Genomic DNA, 15,286 nt, shown 5'->3' on the forward strand with positions numbered 1-15,286 from the left:
ACACATACCACTTTACTGCTTCTCTCAGCCCTGTCTCTCTAGTCTGCTAGAATGGTGCAATCTCTCTAAGGTTTGCAAATTCAGAAATGTGGAGGGACATGTTGGAGAACACAAGAACCCAGTAAGGTAGAGAAAAGTGAGGATGATGAAGAACACCAAACTAAAGAAATAATGATGAATTATTCAAATAAGATAGTAACACTTCCGTCTAAAGCTTTTCAATCTTGGACAAGAAAAACAGAATTTGGGAAAACGTCACAAAGGAAAGGTGTAAGAGTAGAAAAAGAGTGGATAAGTATGCCAGAAGAAATCATAAAGGAAAAATTTGTCAGATGAATAGAAAATGGAAAGATAGTGACAGCAAAGAGAAAACAAGCTTAATATTTCTAGGCTGCAAAATGCAAACACAAACTAGTAAGAAAAAACTACGACTCCAGAGATAAATGGAAAAAGGATGTAACTAGGCTGAGGGGAGATAATTCTCCATGGGTCTCTCTATTTCTGTGTTTTTTTCAATGAGTCACTGACTGCCCACTTTGTTCTGCAGTATTATTTCCAGGATGTATATATACCTATAGTCTTCCCTCCAGATCAAAGGGTAAGTATGCTTACTGTCCATTAGAAAAGACTTCAGTTCCCAAAACTCAGTGTTCCTCCTCTATAATACAATCTACCTTGTGTGCAGGTTTTACAAGGCACTCTGTCACTTTGTGGGAATTTTTGCTCAGGGAACCAAAATGCCAATATTCGACTGCATTTGCTATTACTAATAAACTGGCCTTTGTCTCTGGTCCAGAAGTCTTATGTCTTACAGCATCCACATTAAACTGTGTAATCTAACTTCTCAGCCTGAGTACAGAAGAAAACCTCAGACTTTTCACAGTTCTTGACACAGATAATTCACAAATAAACAAATGGGAAAAAGTTCAATGTCACTAGCATTTTTAAATAATGCAATTTAAAGCAAAAGATATTATTTTTCATCTATAACTGATATCCATTAGCAAGGCTATAAAAAAAAGAATCTGGAGAAAAGGAAATTGAACAGGTACTCTCTTACACAGTGAATGGCAGACTTTATACATATGTAGATTACTCAGGTAAGTCCCAAAAGAAGAAGAAATAATCTAGTTTGTTTTATAGCACAGAATATTTAAAATAATATTTTCTTCAAAGGAGGGAAGATAATTGTTGGGTGTAGACAATAATTTTGCATTTGCATTGACATGTATCTACCATAATATACAGGTATTACAACATGAGATGTGCCTGGCTGAGGGGCTGATTCTAAACGTGATTGTCTTGAACAGAACTAGTCATTGTTCAGAGGTGTCAATGAGGGAAATCAGATGAATGACACAGGGAAAGATGTGGACAGAATAACAAACTATCTAGGAGAAATCTAAGGAAAGACAAGACATAGCACAGGAAGATGGAGAACCATTGGTGAAATGATTACTGATAGGGCAATTCCATAGGATATACATATAAATAATGTTTAAAAATTATTTTAAAATCAGGAATATATATTATATATATATATATATATATAAAATCCTTTAAAGTAATGGAAATAAAAGTAAACAAGAGTAAATAGAAGTCACTATAAATTTTGCAGTAGGGCATTTAGGAAAGATAGAAGGGGAAAATGCTTAAGACAAATTTCAACCTTGGACCATTATACCTAAGGCTACATCTTCTGTGAGTAGCTTACAGATACCTCTAAAGAGGGTACTGAGCAGAAGGCTAAGGAATATAAAGAAAACACTGTAGCTGGACAGCTGTTGTAGCTGTATGTCAAAGAGGGAGAATTTCTATGAGTTACTCTAAGCTAAAATTTCACCTAATATCAAGAACCACATTCAATATATTCATATAAAGAAAACAGAAATCCTTTCCTTTGGATTAACTGTTATAATGCATTGTATATCTTCTAACGGCTACTGCATATATAAATATTTGATATCTCTCTGTCTAGTAATGAAACATTATTTTATCTGCTTTATATCAAAATCAATTGTTAAACAATATAATCATTTTATAAAATTAAAGAAATTCAGATTGCAATTTAAGGAGTGGGAAGTAACTTTGGGAAAGATATACTGATATGGAATAAACTGACAGAAAAGGAAACAGTCTTAACTATAAATATTTAATAATCAAAGAAAAGATAAATGTCTATGTACTTACTTTATTAACAGCAAATGCAGTAATGATATCAGATTCCTTATGAATAATTCTTGCTTTACCTCCAGGATAACCCAAATCTGCTTCTATCTAAATGGAGAAAATGAAAATATAAAAATAATGATTTTAGTAATAGAAAAAAATAACGTATCAATCTGTTGTTTAATACTTACATAAATTATTTTGAGAAACTTTTTAGGTATTTCAAATCCAAAGGTACTATGTTCCATGCTAATTATCACAAAAACAAAATTTATGACAAGGGGAATTTAAATTTTTTTCAAACTTGTTTTTTCACATATGCAAAATAGTGATAAAAAAGTTGATATGACATACAACTTTATTAATGGCTTATGTTCCCAAGGTGCAATGGATTAACTTTAAAAGATAAAGATATTCTAATTATTAAAGTAAGGTCTGTTTACTATGTTCCATAGTATTATAATCCTTTGCTAATATTTTATATATATTAAAAGTTCAGTTGGTAAATATTTCAGATTTGCAGACCATAGAGAGTCACTATTGCATATTCTTTTTTTTTAAACAACCTTTTATAAATTTAAAGACCATTATTAGCTCACAGCCTACAGAAGAACAGGTTGGATGTGGCTAGCTGAATATAGTTTACTGGTTCCTAATCTAAAACAACTTTTAATTTATAGAAGAAAAACCTGAAATCCTGAAAGGCATAGTAATTTGTCCAAGTCTGTAATAATATAAGCTACTGAACATACCATAATTTAATATACTTTAGATGAGTGAAACATCTTTCAACCTTCTGCTTACCCCTTTGAACTCAGAGGTATATAACACCTTTGAACTCAGAGGAGAGTACTGTATAAAACCAACATTTACTAAAATAAACAGATGTAAAAGGAGGAAGCAATTATTAAGAGCTGGAAATATTGCTTAATGTAGGATATTGTTTCATTTTATTTTATCCTCCCTAACCTTCAACCTTTAAAATGAGTTATGAAAGTTTCACAACTCATTGCAAAGTGCAAAAGTTATTAATTTGAAATTAGAATACAACAAATTTACTTCCTGCAAAATTCAGATAAAAATGTCACCAATGCCTATCTATTTTTTACCACAAAACTGAATAGGATTAGCAATGTTTTTAAAAATGACTGTTCAATAGCAAAGTAGAAAGAGATTTGTAAGATAACCAAATCAAAATAACCCTATGCAAACAAAATTTAGTCACTGGACATACAGATGTCAAATATATTCTAATCTAGAATGTAATTTGATTACAAATATAAAAGAATTTCAATGTTCACTAAACATTTTGATTGAGTTGAGGATCAAATTCTTTTCTAAGGAGTCTTAGCTCTATCTATAAGAGACCCATCACCCAGTAAGAATATGTTAGGTCAAATTCCGTCATATTATGACAAAACCCCAATTTAGCCACTTTTCTCCCTGGTATCTAAAGAGTTCACTATTGGATTTGGAAGAAATTGGATATAGAGACAAATTATATTTCTATATAATAGAGGGATGTGCTATTTGCTGATAATGGGTAGATAGATAGAAACATATCAGTCCCACCTGCAGAGTTTCTTCAAACTTTACATTTAAGGGAAGGAAAGCTCCTGCAGGCAAGAACTTCAAAACAGCTTTTTCAATATGGAGATACTTCCTGTCTTCTCATTATCTGGCTTTACTAAAGCATTGTTTCTTAATAATGTGGTCTCAAGATGACTGGCAATAGAATCAACTGGAGGAGGAGGCGGAGGAATGGTGTTTAGTGTTTCAAAAGTTTATGCATATTTAATTTGAGAATAATTACAAGGGGTGGGAGATGAGATTGCAGAAGCAGGCAGGGTTCAGTTGCATTGGGCCTTAAAAGCCATAAGAGAGTTCACATTTTATTTTAAAGCTAAGAAGCAATTACAGGATTTTGATAATTCTGGGTATGTTGAGGCAAAACACAAAGGGTGTGGGAATGGCTTCCAGGAAAGCAATTAAGAGGCTATTATAATAGCTGAAGTGAGAGGTTAATGGTGGATTTGATTAGGGTTGTAGGATTGGTGGTAGTGGTAAGTGGTTGGAATTAGGTCAGTTTTGCTAATGGACTGAAATCACAGTGTGAAGAAAAGAGAAAGCAAGGATGACTCCTAGTTTTCAGACCTGGTAACTGGGTAAGTGAAAGTACCACTTATGGAGACAAAAGAGGAAGAAAAAGTAGGTTTGGGCTGGGATTAGGGAAAAACAGAAAATTTTGTGTAGACATTCAGCAGGAGGTAACTATTATATTATATTATATATACATGTCTGGAATTCAGGAAATGACTGAAGGTAGAGAGAATTAAGTTATCAGCCCATGGATGACATATAAGCTTTGAGATAACCCTAAGAAAAAGTAAAGATAAAGAAGAGAAAAGGTTAGTTTTCTAAATCCTGGTGTACCCAACATTTCAAGGACAGGCAAAGGAAGGGCCAATCTATGCATGGGAGGCAAGATACTGATGCTGAATAAACTGACAGAACAGTAGATATTCTTCAACTATGAACACCTAATAATTAAATGTGATGTTTTGGGAACCAAGTGAAGGAAGAATTTCAAGAAAGGGTCTGGAGTCAAGAATATCAAAGAATACTGAAAAGTTTAATTAAAAGAAGATGGAGAGTTGACTACTGAATTTAGCATACTGGAAGTCAATGGTGACCTTGACTACGACAATCTCAGTAGAGCTGGCTGGAGATAATACCTAACTAGATTAGAGAGACTTGTAACATCAGGTGAATAGGGAGGGAAGTCCTTTAGGGAATTCACAAAAGCATTCAACCCAACTGATACTGTTCTATTTCTTAAACTGGGAGGTTCCTACATGTTGCTTGTGACATTACTCTTTAACTATTCTTAAATGACTTTTTAGACAAGTCTATAAATAAATTTCCCTAGATAGGGAATTAGAGAAATGGGACAGTAAATAGATTCAAAGATAGGGTTTTTTTTGGTTTTCATTTGAAAGTAAGACAATAGAATATATTTGCTTATGTTGAAGAGAATAATCTAAGAGAGAGGTAAAAATTTATTGAGGAAAGAAGGGGGTAAACTACTGAAGCCAAGTGTTTGGGTGGGTAAGAGTAGATAGGATCAGTGCACAAGTGGAAGATCTGGCCTTGGATAAAAGAATGACAGTTCATCTATTGTCAGAGAAGCAGAGCAAAATATCTGCATATACAGCAGAAGTTAGATTTATTGATGAAAAGATTAGACTAAGTCTACTGACTGTACTTATTTTGACAGCAAAACACGGTCATCTTTGGGAAGTAATAAAGAAATACTGGAAGTCTTAGGAAAAAGGGAACAAGTGGGAAGAATGGAAAAGCCAATTAGCTATAGAGTAATTTATTATGAGTGTGGGGTCCTTTAATTTGGGAGTTGTGATTATACATTTTAAGTAAGACAAACCCCCATGGTTTGTGTTTTTTCTTCATTCATGTTCAGTGATTTGGGTACAAACACAGAATAGACAGAGAGTTGGGTTTAAACAGGTATGGAAATTTTCAAGGCAAATGCAGTGTAGAGAAAACAGAGAAAAAAAAGGCTGAGGATGTTTACAAGGGATTTGAGCATAATGATGGATCACAGAATCTAAGCTGGGAAAGGAAGTGGGGACACAATATGGCCAGTTAAGAACAGCATGTGCTAATAAACATAACTTACTTTGCTAAAGGCCACACAACATAAAGTCACAGAAAAAAAATCACAGTAAGTATGGCCTTAAAGGTCTTTTTAATTTTAGGATTCAAGTAATTTTCATAAAATTTGATTTGGCTAGATATATGAGTTAGTAAGAATCCCACTGCTGCTAAAAGAGATTTTTAGAGATTATGCACATGGAAAAACTAAACAGAATTACCATGTAATCCAGCAATTCCACTTCTGGGTATATATCCAAAAGGACCAAAAAGCAAACTTGAACAGATATTTGTATACCAATGTTCACATCAGCACAATTCACGACAGCCAAAAGATGGAAACAACCCAAATGTCCATAGACAGATGAATGGATGAACAAAATGCGTTAAGTATACATAATGGAATATTATGTAACCTAAAAAGGGAGGAAATTCTGATGCATGCTACACCATGGATGAACCTAAAGATGTTATGCTAAGTGAAAAATTCCTAGTTACACAAGGACAAATATTGTACAATTCCTTTTATACCTTGGGTAGTAAAATTCATAGAGACTGAATAATAATAGTAGTTGTCTGGGGATAGAAGTATGGGTAAAATGGAGAGCTACTGCTTAATGAGTACAGAGTTTCAGTTTGCATAGATGAAAAAGTTCTGGATAGTGATGATAGCTGAACAACAATGTAAATGTACTTAATGTCACTGAACTATACACTTAAAATGACTTAAATGATAAATATTATATGTATGTTTTTCCATAATTTAAAAAAAAGGAATTTTATGCAGAAACTGATCTGAATAGTGCTTGGGTTCCACAAAGCTTCCCTTAGGAACTGGAAAAGAAGGGAATAGGTCTAACAGACTAACTACAACACTCTACTACTATTTCAGTTAGAGAAGCAGCATGTTTAAAACTATCAACCTTAATCTACAATTACATGAGGAACATTATGTTTACTAGACTCCCCCCATTACCAAGTCCCCCCTACATACCCCATTACAGTCACTGTCCATCAGCGTAGTAAAATACTATAGAATCACTAGTTGTCTTCTCTGTGTTGTACAACCCTCCCCGTGCCCACCCCCCGACATTATATCTGCTAATAGTAATGCCCCTTTTTTCTTTTTCCCCTTATCCCTCCCTTCCCACCCATATCCTCCCCAATCCCTTTCCTTTTGGTAACTGTTAGTCCATTCTTGGGTTCTGTGAGTCTGTTGCTGTTTTGTTCCTTCATTTTTTTTCTTTGTCGTTATACTCCACAGATGAGTGAAATCATTTGGTATTTCTCTTTCTCCGCTTGGCTTATTTCACTGAGCATAATGGCCTCTAGCTCCATCCATGTTGTTGCAAATGGTAGGATTTGTTTTCTTCTTATGGCTGAATAATATTCTATTGTGTATATGTACCACATCTTCTTCATCCATTCATCTACTGATGGACACTTGGGTTGCTTCCATTTCTTGGCTATTGTAAATACTGCTGTGACAAACATAGGGATGCATATGTCTTTTTCAAACTGGGCTGCTGCATTCTTAGGGTAAATTCCTAGGAGTGGAATTCTTGGGTCAAATGGCATTTCTATTTTTAGTTTTTTGAGGAACTTCCATACTGCTTTCTACAATGGTTGAACTAATTTACATTCCTACCAGCAGTATAGGAGGGTTCCCCTTTCTCCACAACCTCACCAACATTTGTTGTTGTTTGTCTTTTGGATGGTGGCCATCCTTACTGGTGTGAGGTGATACCTCATTGTGGTTTTAATTTGCATTTCTCTGATAATTAGCGATGTGGAGCATCTTTTCATGTGCCTGTTGGCCATCTGTATTTCTTCTTTGGAGAGGTGTCTGTTCAGATCCTGTACCCATTTTTTAATTGGATTATTTGCTTTTTGTTTGTTGAGGTGCATGAGCTCTTTTTATATTTTGAATGTCAACCTTTTATTCAACCTTAACTTTACATGTTAGTAAATAAAGCTTCAAAAGTGGAATAAGCTGATGGTCATACAATAGATCTATGGAAAATCTGAACTGAGACTGTAGGTCTCAGTGTTTTTCAGTTACTATCACCTTCTACAATGTAAAGCTGTAAATAAAAAAACTCCAGACCCAAATGGTTTCTCTGCATAATTCTACCAAATACTTAAGGAAGAAATGGTATTAATTTTACACAAATTCTTCCAAAAAATTAAAAGAGGAGATAACAATTCCCAACTCATTCTATGAGGCCAGCATTAGCTTAAAACAACAACAAAAAAACAAAATAAACAAACCCCAAAATATTTTAAGAAAACTGCAAACCAACATTCCTCACAAACACAGATGCAGAAATTCTTAACAAGATTTTTAATTCTTAACAAATTAAATCTAACAAATTAAAAAGATAACACATCATGACCAAATGGGGTGTACCCTGGGAATGAAAGGTTGGTTTAATGGCAAGCAAATCAACCAACCTATTTAGCCATATTAACAGACTAAATGAGAAAAAAACCATATGAGCATCTCAATAGTAGCAAAAAAAAAAAAAAAAGCATTTGACAAAATTCAGTACCTATTCCTGGTTAAAAACTCTCAACAAGCCAGAAATAGAAGAAAATTCCTTAACCTTAAAAAGGATATAGATAACATCATACCTAATGACAAAAACACTGAATGTGGTCCCCCAAGATCAGGAACAAGATAAAAATGTCTTCCTCTGCCATTTCTATTCAATATTAGGCTAGAATTTCTAGTAAGTGCAATAAGACAGTGGGATATTAGTATAAACATAAACAAATAGATCAATGGTCCAAAATAAAGTCAAGAAATAAACCTACTCATATATGTCAATTGTTTTTACTTTTTTAAAGGAGGAAAAAGCAATTTAGTGGAGGAAAGAATAATCTTTCCATCAAACAGCACTGGAAAATGGAAACACAGATTAAAAATGAAAGGTGGCAGCAATGCATACTTAGTACCATATAAAACAACTCAAAAGTGGGTCACAGACCTTACTGTAAAATTAAAATTATAAAATCTCTAGAGCAAACCAGGAAAAAAATCTTTGTGACCATTACATTAGGCAAAGATTTCTTAGATATGAAACTGAAAAGAAAACCTGTACACAGAACAAATTTTGATGAGGTCCAATGAATCAATTAGGAATGCCTGTAGTTTAAAAGAAACTGTAAAGAGAATGAAAAGACAAGCAACAGACTAGGAAAAAATATTTGCAAATAATGTAACTCATATCACCTATCAAAAAAAATCTTGCATTAAGAATGAAGAACTTTTAAAACTCACTTAAGGAAACATACAATCCAAAAAAAATAGACATATCTGAAAAGACACTTCACAAAATGTTATACAAATGAAAAGTAAGCTCATGATAAGATGCTCGATGTAAATTAAAACTACAACAAATCTGCCACTAAATACTTACTAACCTGGCTAAAATTGTAAGGCTGAGCATACCAGTGTTAGGGAGAATGTTAAGCAACTAGGATTTCATACCCTGTTGCTGAGAATGTGAAATGGTACTACAACCTTAGAAAATACCTGAGAAATTTCTTAAAAAGTTAACCATATACTTACAGTTTGATCCACCCATTTCACTCCTAGGCATTAACAAAACAGAAAAAAAATATGCCCATCTAAAGAGACTTATGCATGAATATTCTAAGCAGTCTTATGTGAAATAGCTCTGAGATCAAAATAGCTCGTGTTCATCAAAAGGTAAAATGGATAAACAAATTGCAGTATAGCTATATATAATGAATAAAATACAGCAATAAAAAGAAATGAACTAGTAAAAACACAATATGAAGGAATCTCAAAACCATTATGCTAACAGAAAGGACAAGGAGGAAAAAGACATATTGTATGCCTCGATTTATATAAAATTCCAGAAAATGAAAACTCATCTACATAATCAGGAAGTAGACTGTTAATTGCCTAGAGAGGAGAAGGGCAGAGGTGGAGAGGAGAAACAAGGGAGTAGTTAAAAGTTTTTGGCGTGATGGAAATATTCATTATCTTGATTGTGGTGATAGCTTCACCACTGGGTGCATATGCCAAAATTGATAAAACTATACACTTTTATTGAGGCAAACTGCCAGTGCTGGAGACTCAGACCACTACCAGACAGAAAGAAAGGCAGCCCTGCCCACTACACACCATGAACAGCTGGAGCTTCCACAAAGTACAACCAGGCACTGGAGAGTAGAGTCTCAATTTTCTAGGCACCATAGGATACCACCTCATAAAGCAATTACTCTATAGGTCAGGAAAGATATCAGATCCATTTAACACAAAGGAAGAGACACAGAAACCCTGGCAAAATGAGGAGACAAAGGAACATGTTCCAAACAAAACTACAGGACAATACACCAGAAAAAAGGCAAAATAAAATGGAGATCACCAATCTTCTTGATAAAGACTTCAAAGTAAAAGTCATAAACATGATCACTAATTTACAGAAAAATATTCAAAATTTCAGGGAGGACTTCAACAAAGGGCTAGAAAAGCTCAAAAAGAGCCACTCAGAGCTGAAGAATACAGTAACTTAGGTGAAACATACAATGGAAGGATGGAAGAGTAAATTACTGCAAGTAGAGACAGTCAGTGAGATAGACATTAAAGAACCATACAATGAAGCTGAGGAATAGGGAGAAAAAAGGATCTCTAAGAATGAAAGAATAATGAGAGCTGTGTGACCAACCCAAAAGGAACAATGTTCACATAATAGTGGTACCAGAAGGAGAAGAGAGACAAAGGGATAGAAAGTCTCTTTGAGGAAATAATTGCTGAAAACTTTCCTAATCTGGGGAAGGAAATAGATACTCAGGTCATGAAAGCACAGAAGCCCGTAACAAAAGGAACCCCAGGAAGGCAACACCAAGACATACAATAATTAAAATGACAAGCATTAAGAATAAGGAGAGAGTACTAAAAGCAGCCAGAGAGAGAAAAAAAGATTACTTATAAGGAAAACCCCATCAGGCTATCAGCAGACTTCGCAGCAGAAAAACTACAGGTCAGGAGGAAGTGGCATATAATATTTAATGTACTGAAACAGAAGGACCTTCAACCAGGAATCCTCTACCTGACAAGATTGTCATTTAAATTTGAACCAGGGATCAAAAAATTTTCAGATAAACAAAAGTTGAAGGAATTCACCACAACTAAGCCAGCCTTATAGAATATGTTAAAGAGACCACTATAGACTGAAATATTCCTAAGGCTAAGTAAGTAGCTGTCACCTGTGAAAATAAACCCACAGTAAAGGTAGTAGGCCAATTAATTACCATGCAATGAAATTAAAACAAAAAAGAAGCAATATTAACTATATATAAAATCAGTCAAGGGATACAGAAAAAGTGCAGATTATGGCATCTAATACATAAAGTGTGGAGGACAAAGAAGGAAAAAGAAGTACTTTTAGATTGTGTCTCAGAGTAATAGGCAACTTAATATAGACTGTTATATAGTAAGAAAGCTATCTTTAAACCTTTGGTAACCACAAAACTCTACATAGACAAAAAAAAAATTAAAGAAGAGAAATCTAATTGTAACACTAAAGAAAACCATCATATAATGAGAGAAGAGTATGAGGAAAGAAGAAACGAACAGAGAGGAGCTATGAAAACAACCAGGGCACAATTAATAAAATGGCAATAAGTACATAGCTATCAATAATTACTTTAAATGTAAATGGACCGAATGCACAAATCAAAAGGTACAGAGTGGCAGAATAGATAAAAAAACAAGACCCATCTATATGCTGCCTACAAGAGACTTATATTCAGACTCAAGAGACTTATGTCAGACATACACAGACCAAAAGTGAAGGGATGGAAAAAGGTATTTCATGCAAATAATGAGAAAAAAGCAGGAGTAGCCATACTTATATCAGACAAAATAGATTTCAAAACAAAGAAAGCAGCAAGAGACAAAGACGAACATTACAAAATGAAAGGGATCAGTCCAACAAGAGGATATAACCAATATAAATATCTATGGGAACAACTAAATATGGAAAACAAATATTAACAGAATTAAAGGCGGAAGTAGATTGCAACACATTCATTTTAGGAGACTCCAACACACCACTCACTCCAAAGGACAGATCAACTAGACAGAAAATAAATAAGGAAACAGAGGCACGGAACAATACATTAGATCAGATGGACTTAACAGATCTACATAACATTCCACCCAAAAGCAGCAGGATACACATTTTTCTCAAGTGTTTTCCATGGAATGTTTTCCAGAATAGATCACATACTAGGCCACAAAAAGAGCCTCAATAAATTTCAATACATTGAAATTGTACCAAGCAGCTTCTTAGACCACAGTGGTATGAAATTAGAAATAAATTACACAAAGGAAATATAAAAGCCTACAAACACATGGAGGTTAAACAACATGCCTCTAAATAATCAATGGATCAATGAACAAATTAAAACAAATCAAACAACCCATAGCAACAAATGAAAACAAAAATTTAACAGCCCCAAATCTTTAGGACACTACAAAGGCAGTTCTAAGAGGGAAATGCATAGCAATACAGGCTTACCTCAAGAAACAAGAACAATCCCAAATAAACAGTCTAAACACACATTTGAAGAAACTAGAACAAGAACAAATGAAGCCCAAAGTTAGTAGGAGGGGCATAATAAAGATCGGAGCAGAAATAAATAAAATAGAGAAGAATAAAACAACAGAAAATATCAATGAAACCAGGGGCTGGTTCTTTGAGAAAATAAAATAGATAAACCCCTAGCCAGACTTATCAAGAAAAAAGAGTACACACATAAACAAAATCAGAAATGAAGAAGGAATAATGACAGCAGATACCACAGAAATACAAAGAATTATTAGAGAATACAATGAAAAACTATATGCCAATAAATTGGACAACCTAGAAGAAATGAACAACTTCCTAGAAAAATATAACCTTCTAAGACTGACCCCCCAAAAATAGAAAATCTGAACAGATCAATTACAGTAATGAAATTGAATTGATAATCAAAAAAGTCAATAAATTACTGATAATCAATAAACAAACAAATGCTTCCTCACTTCAAGCTATACTACAAAGCTACAAGTAATCAAAACAGTATGGTACTGACACAAGAACAGATGCACAGATATGGAACAGAATAGAGAGACCAGATATAAATCCACACATACATGGTCAATTAATATACAAAAAGGAACCATGAATATACATTGGGGAAAGGTAGCCTCCTCAACAACTGGCACTGGGAAAACTGAACAGCTAGCTACATGTATGAGAATGAAGCTAGATTACTGTCTAACCCCATACACAATTTTAAACTCAAAACTGGATCAAAGACCTGAATGTAAGTCATGAAACCATAAAACTCTAAGAAGGAAACACAGGTGAAATCTCTTGAACATATAAGTATGAGCAATTTTTTCCTGGACACATTTCTTCGGCAAGGGAAACAAAATAAAAAATGGACAAATGGGACTATATCAAACTAAAAAGCTTCTGTACAGTAAAAGACACCACCAACACTATAAAAAAGGCAACATACAGTATTGGAGAATATATTCATAAATGACTCATCTGATAAAGGGTTAACATCCAAAATACATAAAGAACTCATACACCTCAACACCCAAAGAACAAATAACCCAATTAAGAAATGGGTGGAGGACCTGAACACACATTTCTACAAAGAAGAAATACAAATGGCCAACAGGCACATGAAAAGATGCTCCACATCGCTAATCATCAGGGAAATGCAAATCAAAAACACAATGAGATATCACCTAATACCAATTAGAGTGGCCGCTATGGAAAAGACAAGAAATAACAAATACTGGGGAGGATGTGGAAAATTAGGAACCCTCCTACACTGTTGGTGGGAATGTTAATGGTGCAACTGCTCTGGAAAACACAGTATGAAGGTTCCTCAAAAAAGTAAAAATAGAAATACCATTTGACCCAGTAATTCCACTCCTAGGAATTTACCTGAAGAAAACAAAATCCCTGATTTGAAGAGATATATGCACCCCTTTGTTTAGTGCAGCATTATTTGCAATAGCCAAGATATGGAAGCAATGTAAGCATCCATCAATAGATGAATGGATAAAGAAGATGTGGTACATACACATAATGGAATATTATTCAGCCATGAAAAGAAATCCTGTCATTTGCAACAACATGGATGGATCTGGAGGGTATTATGCTCAGTGAAATAAGCCATGTGGAGAAAGATAAATACCATGATTTCACTTATCTGTGGAACATAAAAAACAAGCAAAACAGAAGGAAGAAAACAGCTGTAGACTCATAGACACTAAGAAGTGACTAATGGTTACCAATGGGGAGGGGGTTGACATTGGTGGCAGTTGGAGTGTGAGGGTGATTAAGGGGCACAATAGTTCACAATCACAATATAAGTTAGTCATGGGGACAGTAGTACAGCATGGAGAATATATTCAACGATTCTGTAACATCTTTCTACATTGATAGATAGTAACCACACAAGAGAGAGTGAGGGTTTAATAATATGGGTAACTGTTGAACCACTGTGTTGTACATTTGAAACTAATGTAAGATTGCATATCAATGATACTTTAATAAAAAGTAAACTATACACTTTAATAAATATATGCAATTATTTTAAGTCAGGTGCACCTAATAAAGCTGTATAATATGAAACAGATAGCTTGGAACATTCTGACCAAAAATGGTTATGATGTTAACCAAACAGGATGACTGCCTTTTGATATAGTGTGATAACTATAGAAATACAACATTCTGCTCATTATCATTTTATAAGCAGTGTCAAAAAAAGTCTTTGGATAAGAATTAATGATGATGAATAGACTGTAGTATCTAATGATTACCCCAACAAAGAATACTGTTAACTTATTAAAAGTCTGAAGGATACTGTCTCAAAACTCCATCTGAAATTTCCAAAGTGTGGACTGTATATATTTATTTTGCCAAAGTTTTAGTTACATACTTGACAGCAAGTCAGTGTTTTTAATAATTGAGTAGAATCATTTCTCCTATTTTACCAAAAGATTCTGTTGGGAAAGAATAAGAGGTAGGAATCAGTAGTCTTAAATCATTCAAAAATATATATTTTTTAATTACTCTGTTGAGAGTGTCTTAAAATCAGAATATGAAACACGTAAGTTAAATATCAACCTAATAAAAGTCATATTTGAATGTGTGACCACAGGACATTTGAGAGTTAATTCATGATTGTGCAAATTCTGAAACTTTGTGCTCTTAATCTTAAGTATTATGAGCACTTACTTTGAACAAGGCAATGTGCTATATGCTGTTCCTACTAGCAAAACATATACTATATAAGACCATTTGATAAAGGAACTAACGTCACAGGAGAGAATCTGAACTTCAAAAGTGACAGAACAATACTGCTATACTTCTAAATGGCTATTGTAATTATATTATAA

General features: G+C 33.9%; 1 protein-coding gene across 8 annotated transcripts in view; it reads right to left on the reverse strand.

Annotated features, from left to right (window-relative positions):
- DMXL1 (Dmx like 1) overlaps positions 1 to 15,286 on the reverse strand; it is a 169,501-nt gene that overhangs the window by 30,434 nt on the left and 123,781 nt on the right. For 7 of the 8 annotated variants that reach the window (XM_036903236.2, XM_036903234.2, XM_036903230.2 and 4 more), the window contains one exon: positions 2,191 to 2,277. In XM_036903236.2, the coding sequence (XP_036759131.2) occupies positions 2,191 to 2,277 (87 nt within the window). Of the gene's footprint in view, positions 1 to 2,190; positions 2,278 to 13,267; positions 14,891 to 15,286 lie in introns of those variants that run through there. The other variant, XM_036903237.2, reaches the window with a different exon arrangement.

Source organism: Manis pentadactyla, chromosome 13, assembly GCF_030020395.1.
Source record: "Manis pentadactyla isolate mManPen7 chromosome 13, mManPen7.hap1, whole genome shotgun sequence".
Classification (NCBI taxonomy): Eukaryota; Metazoa; Chordata; class Mammalia; order Pholidota; family Manidae; genus Manis; species Manis pentadactyla.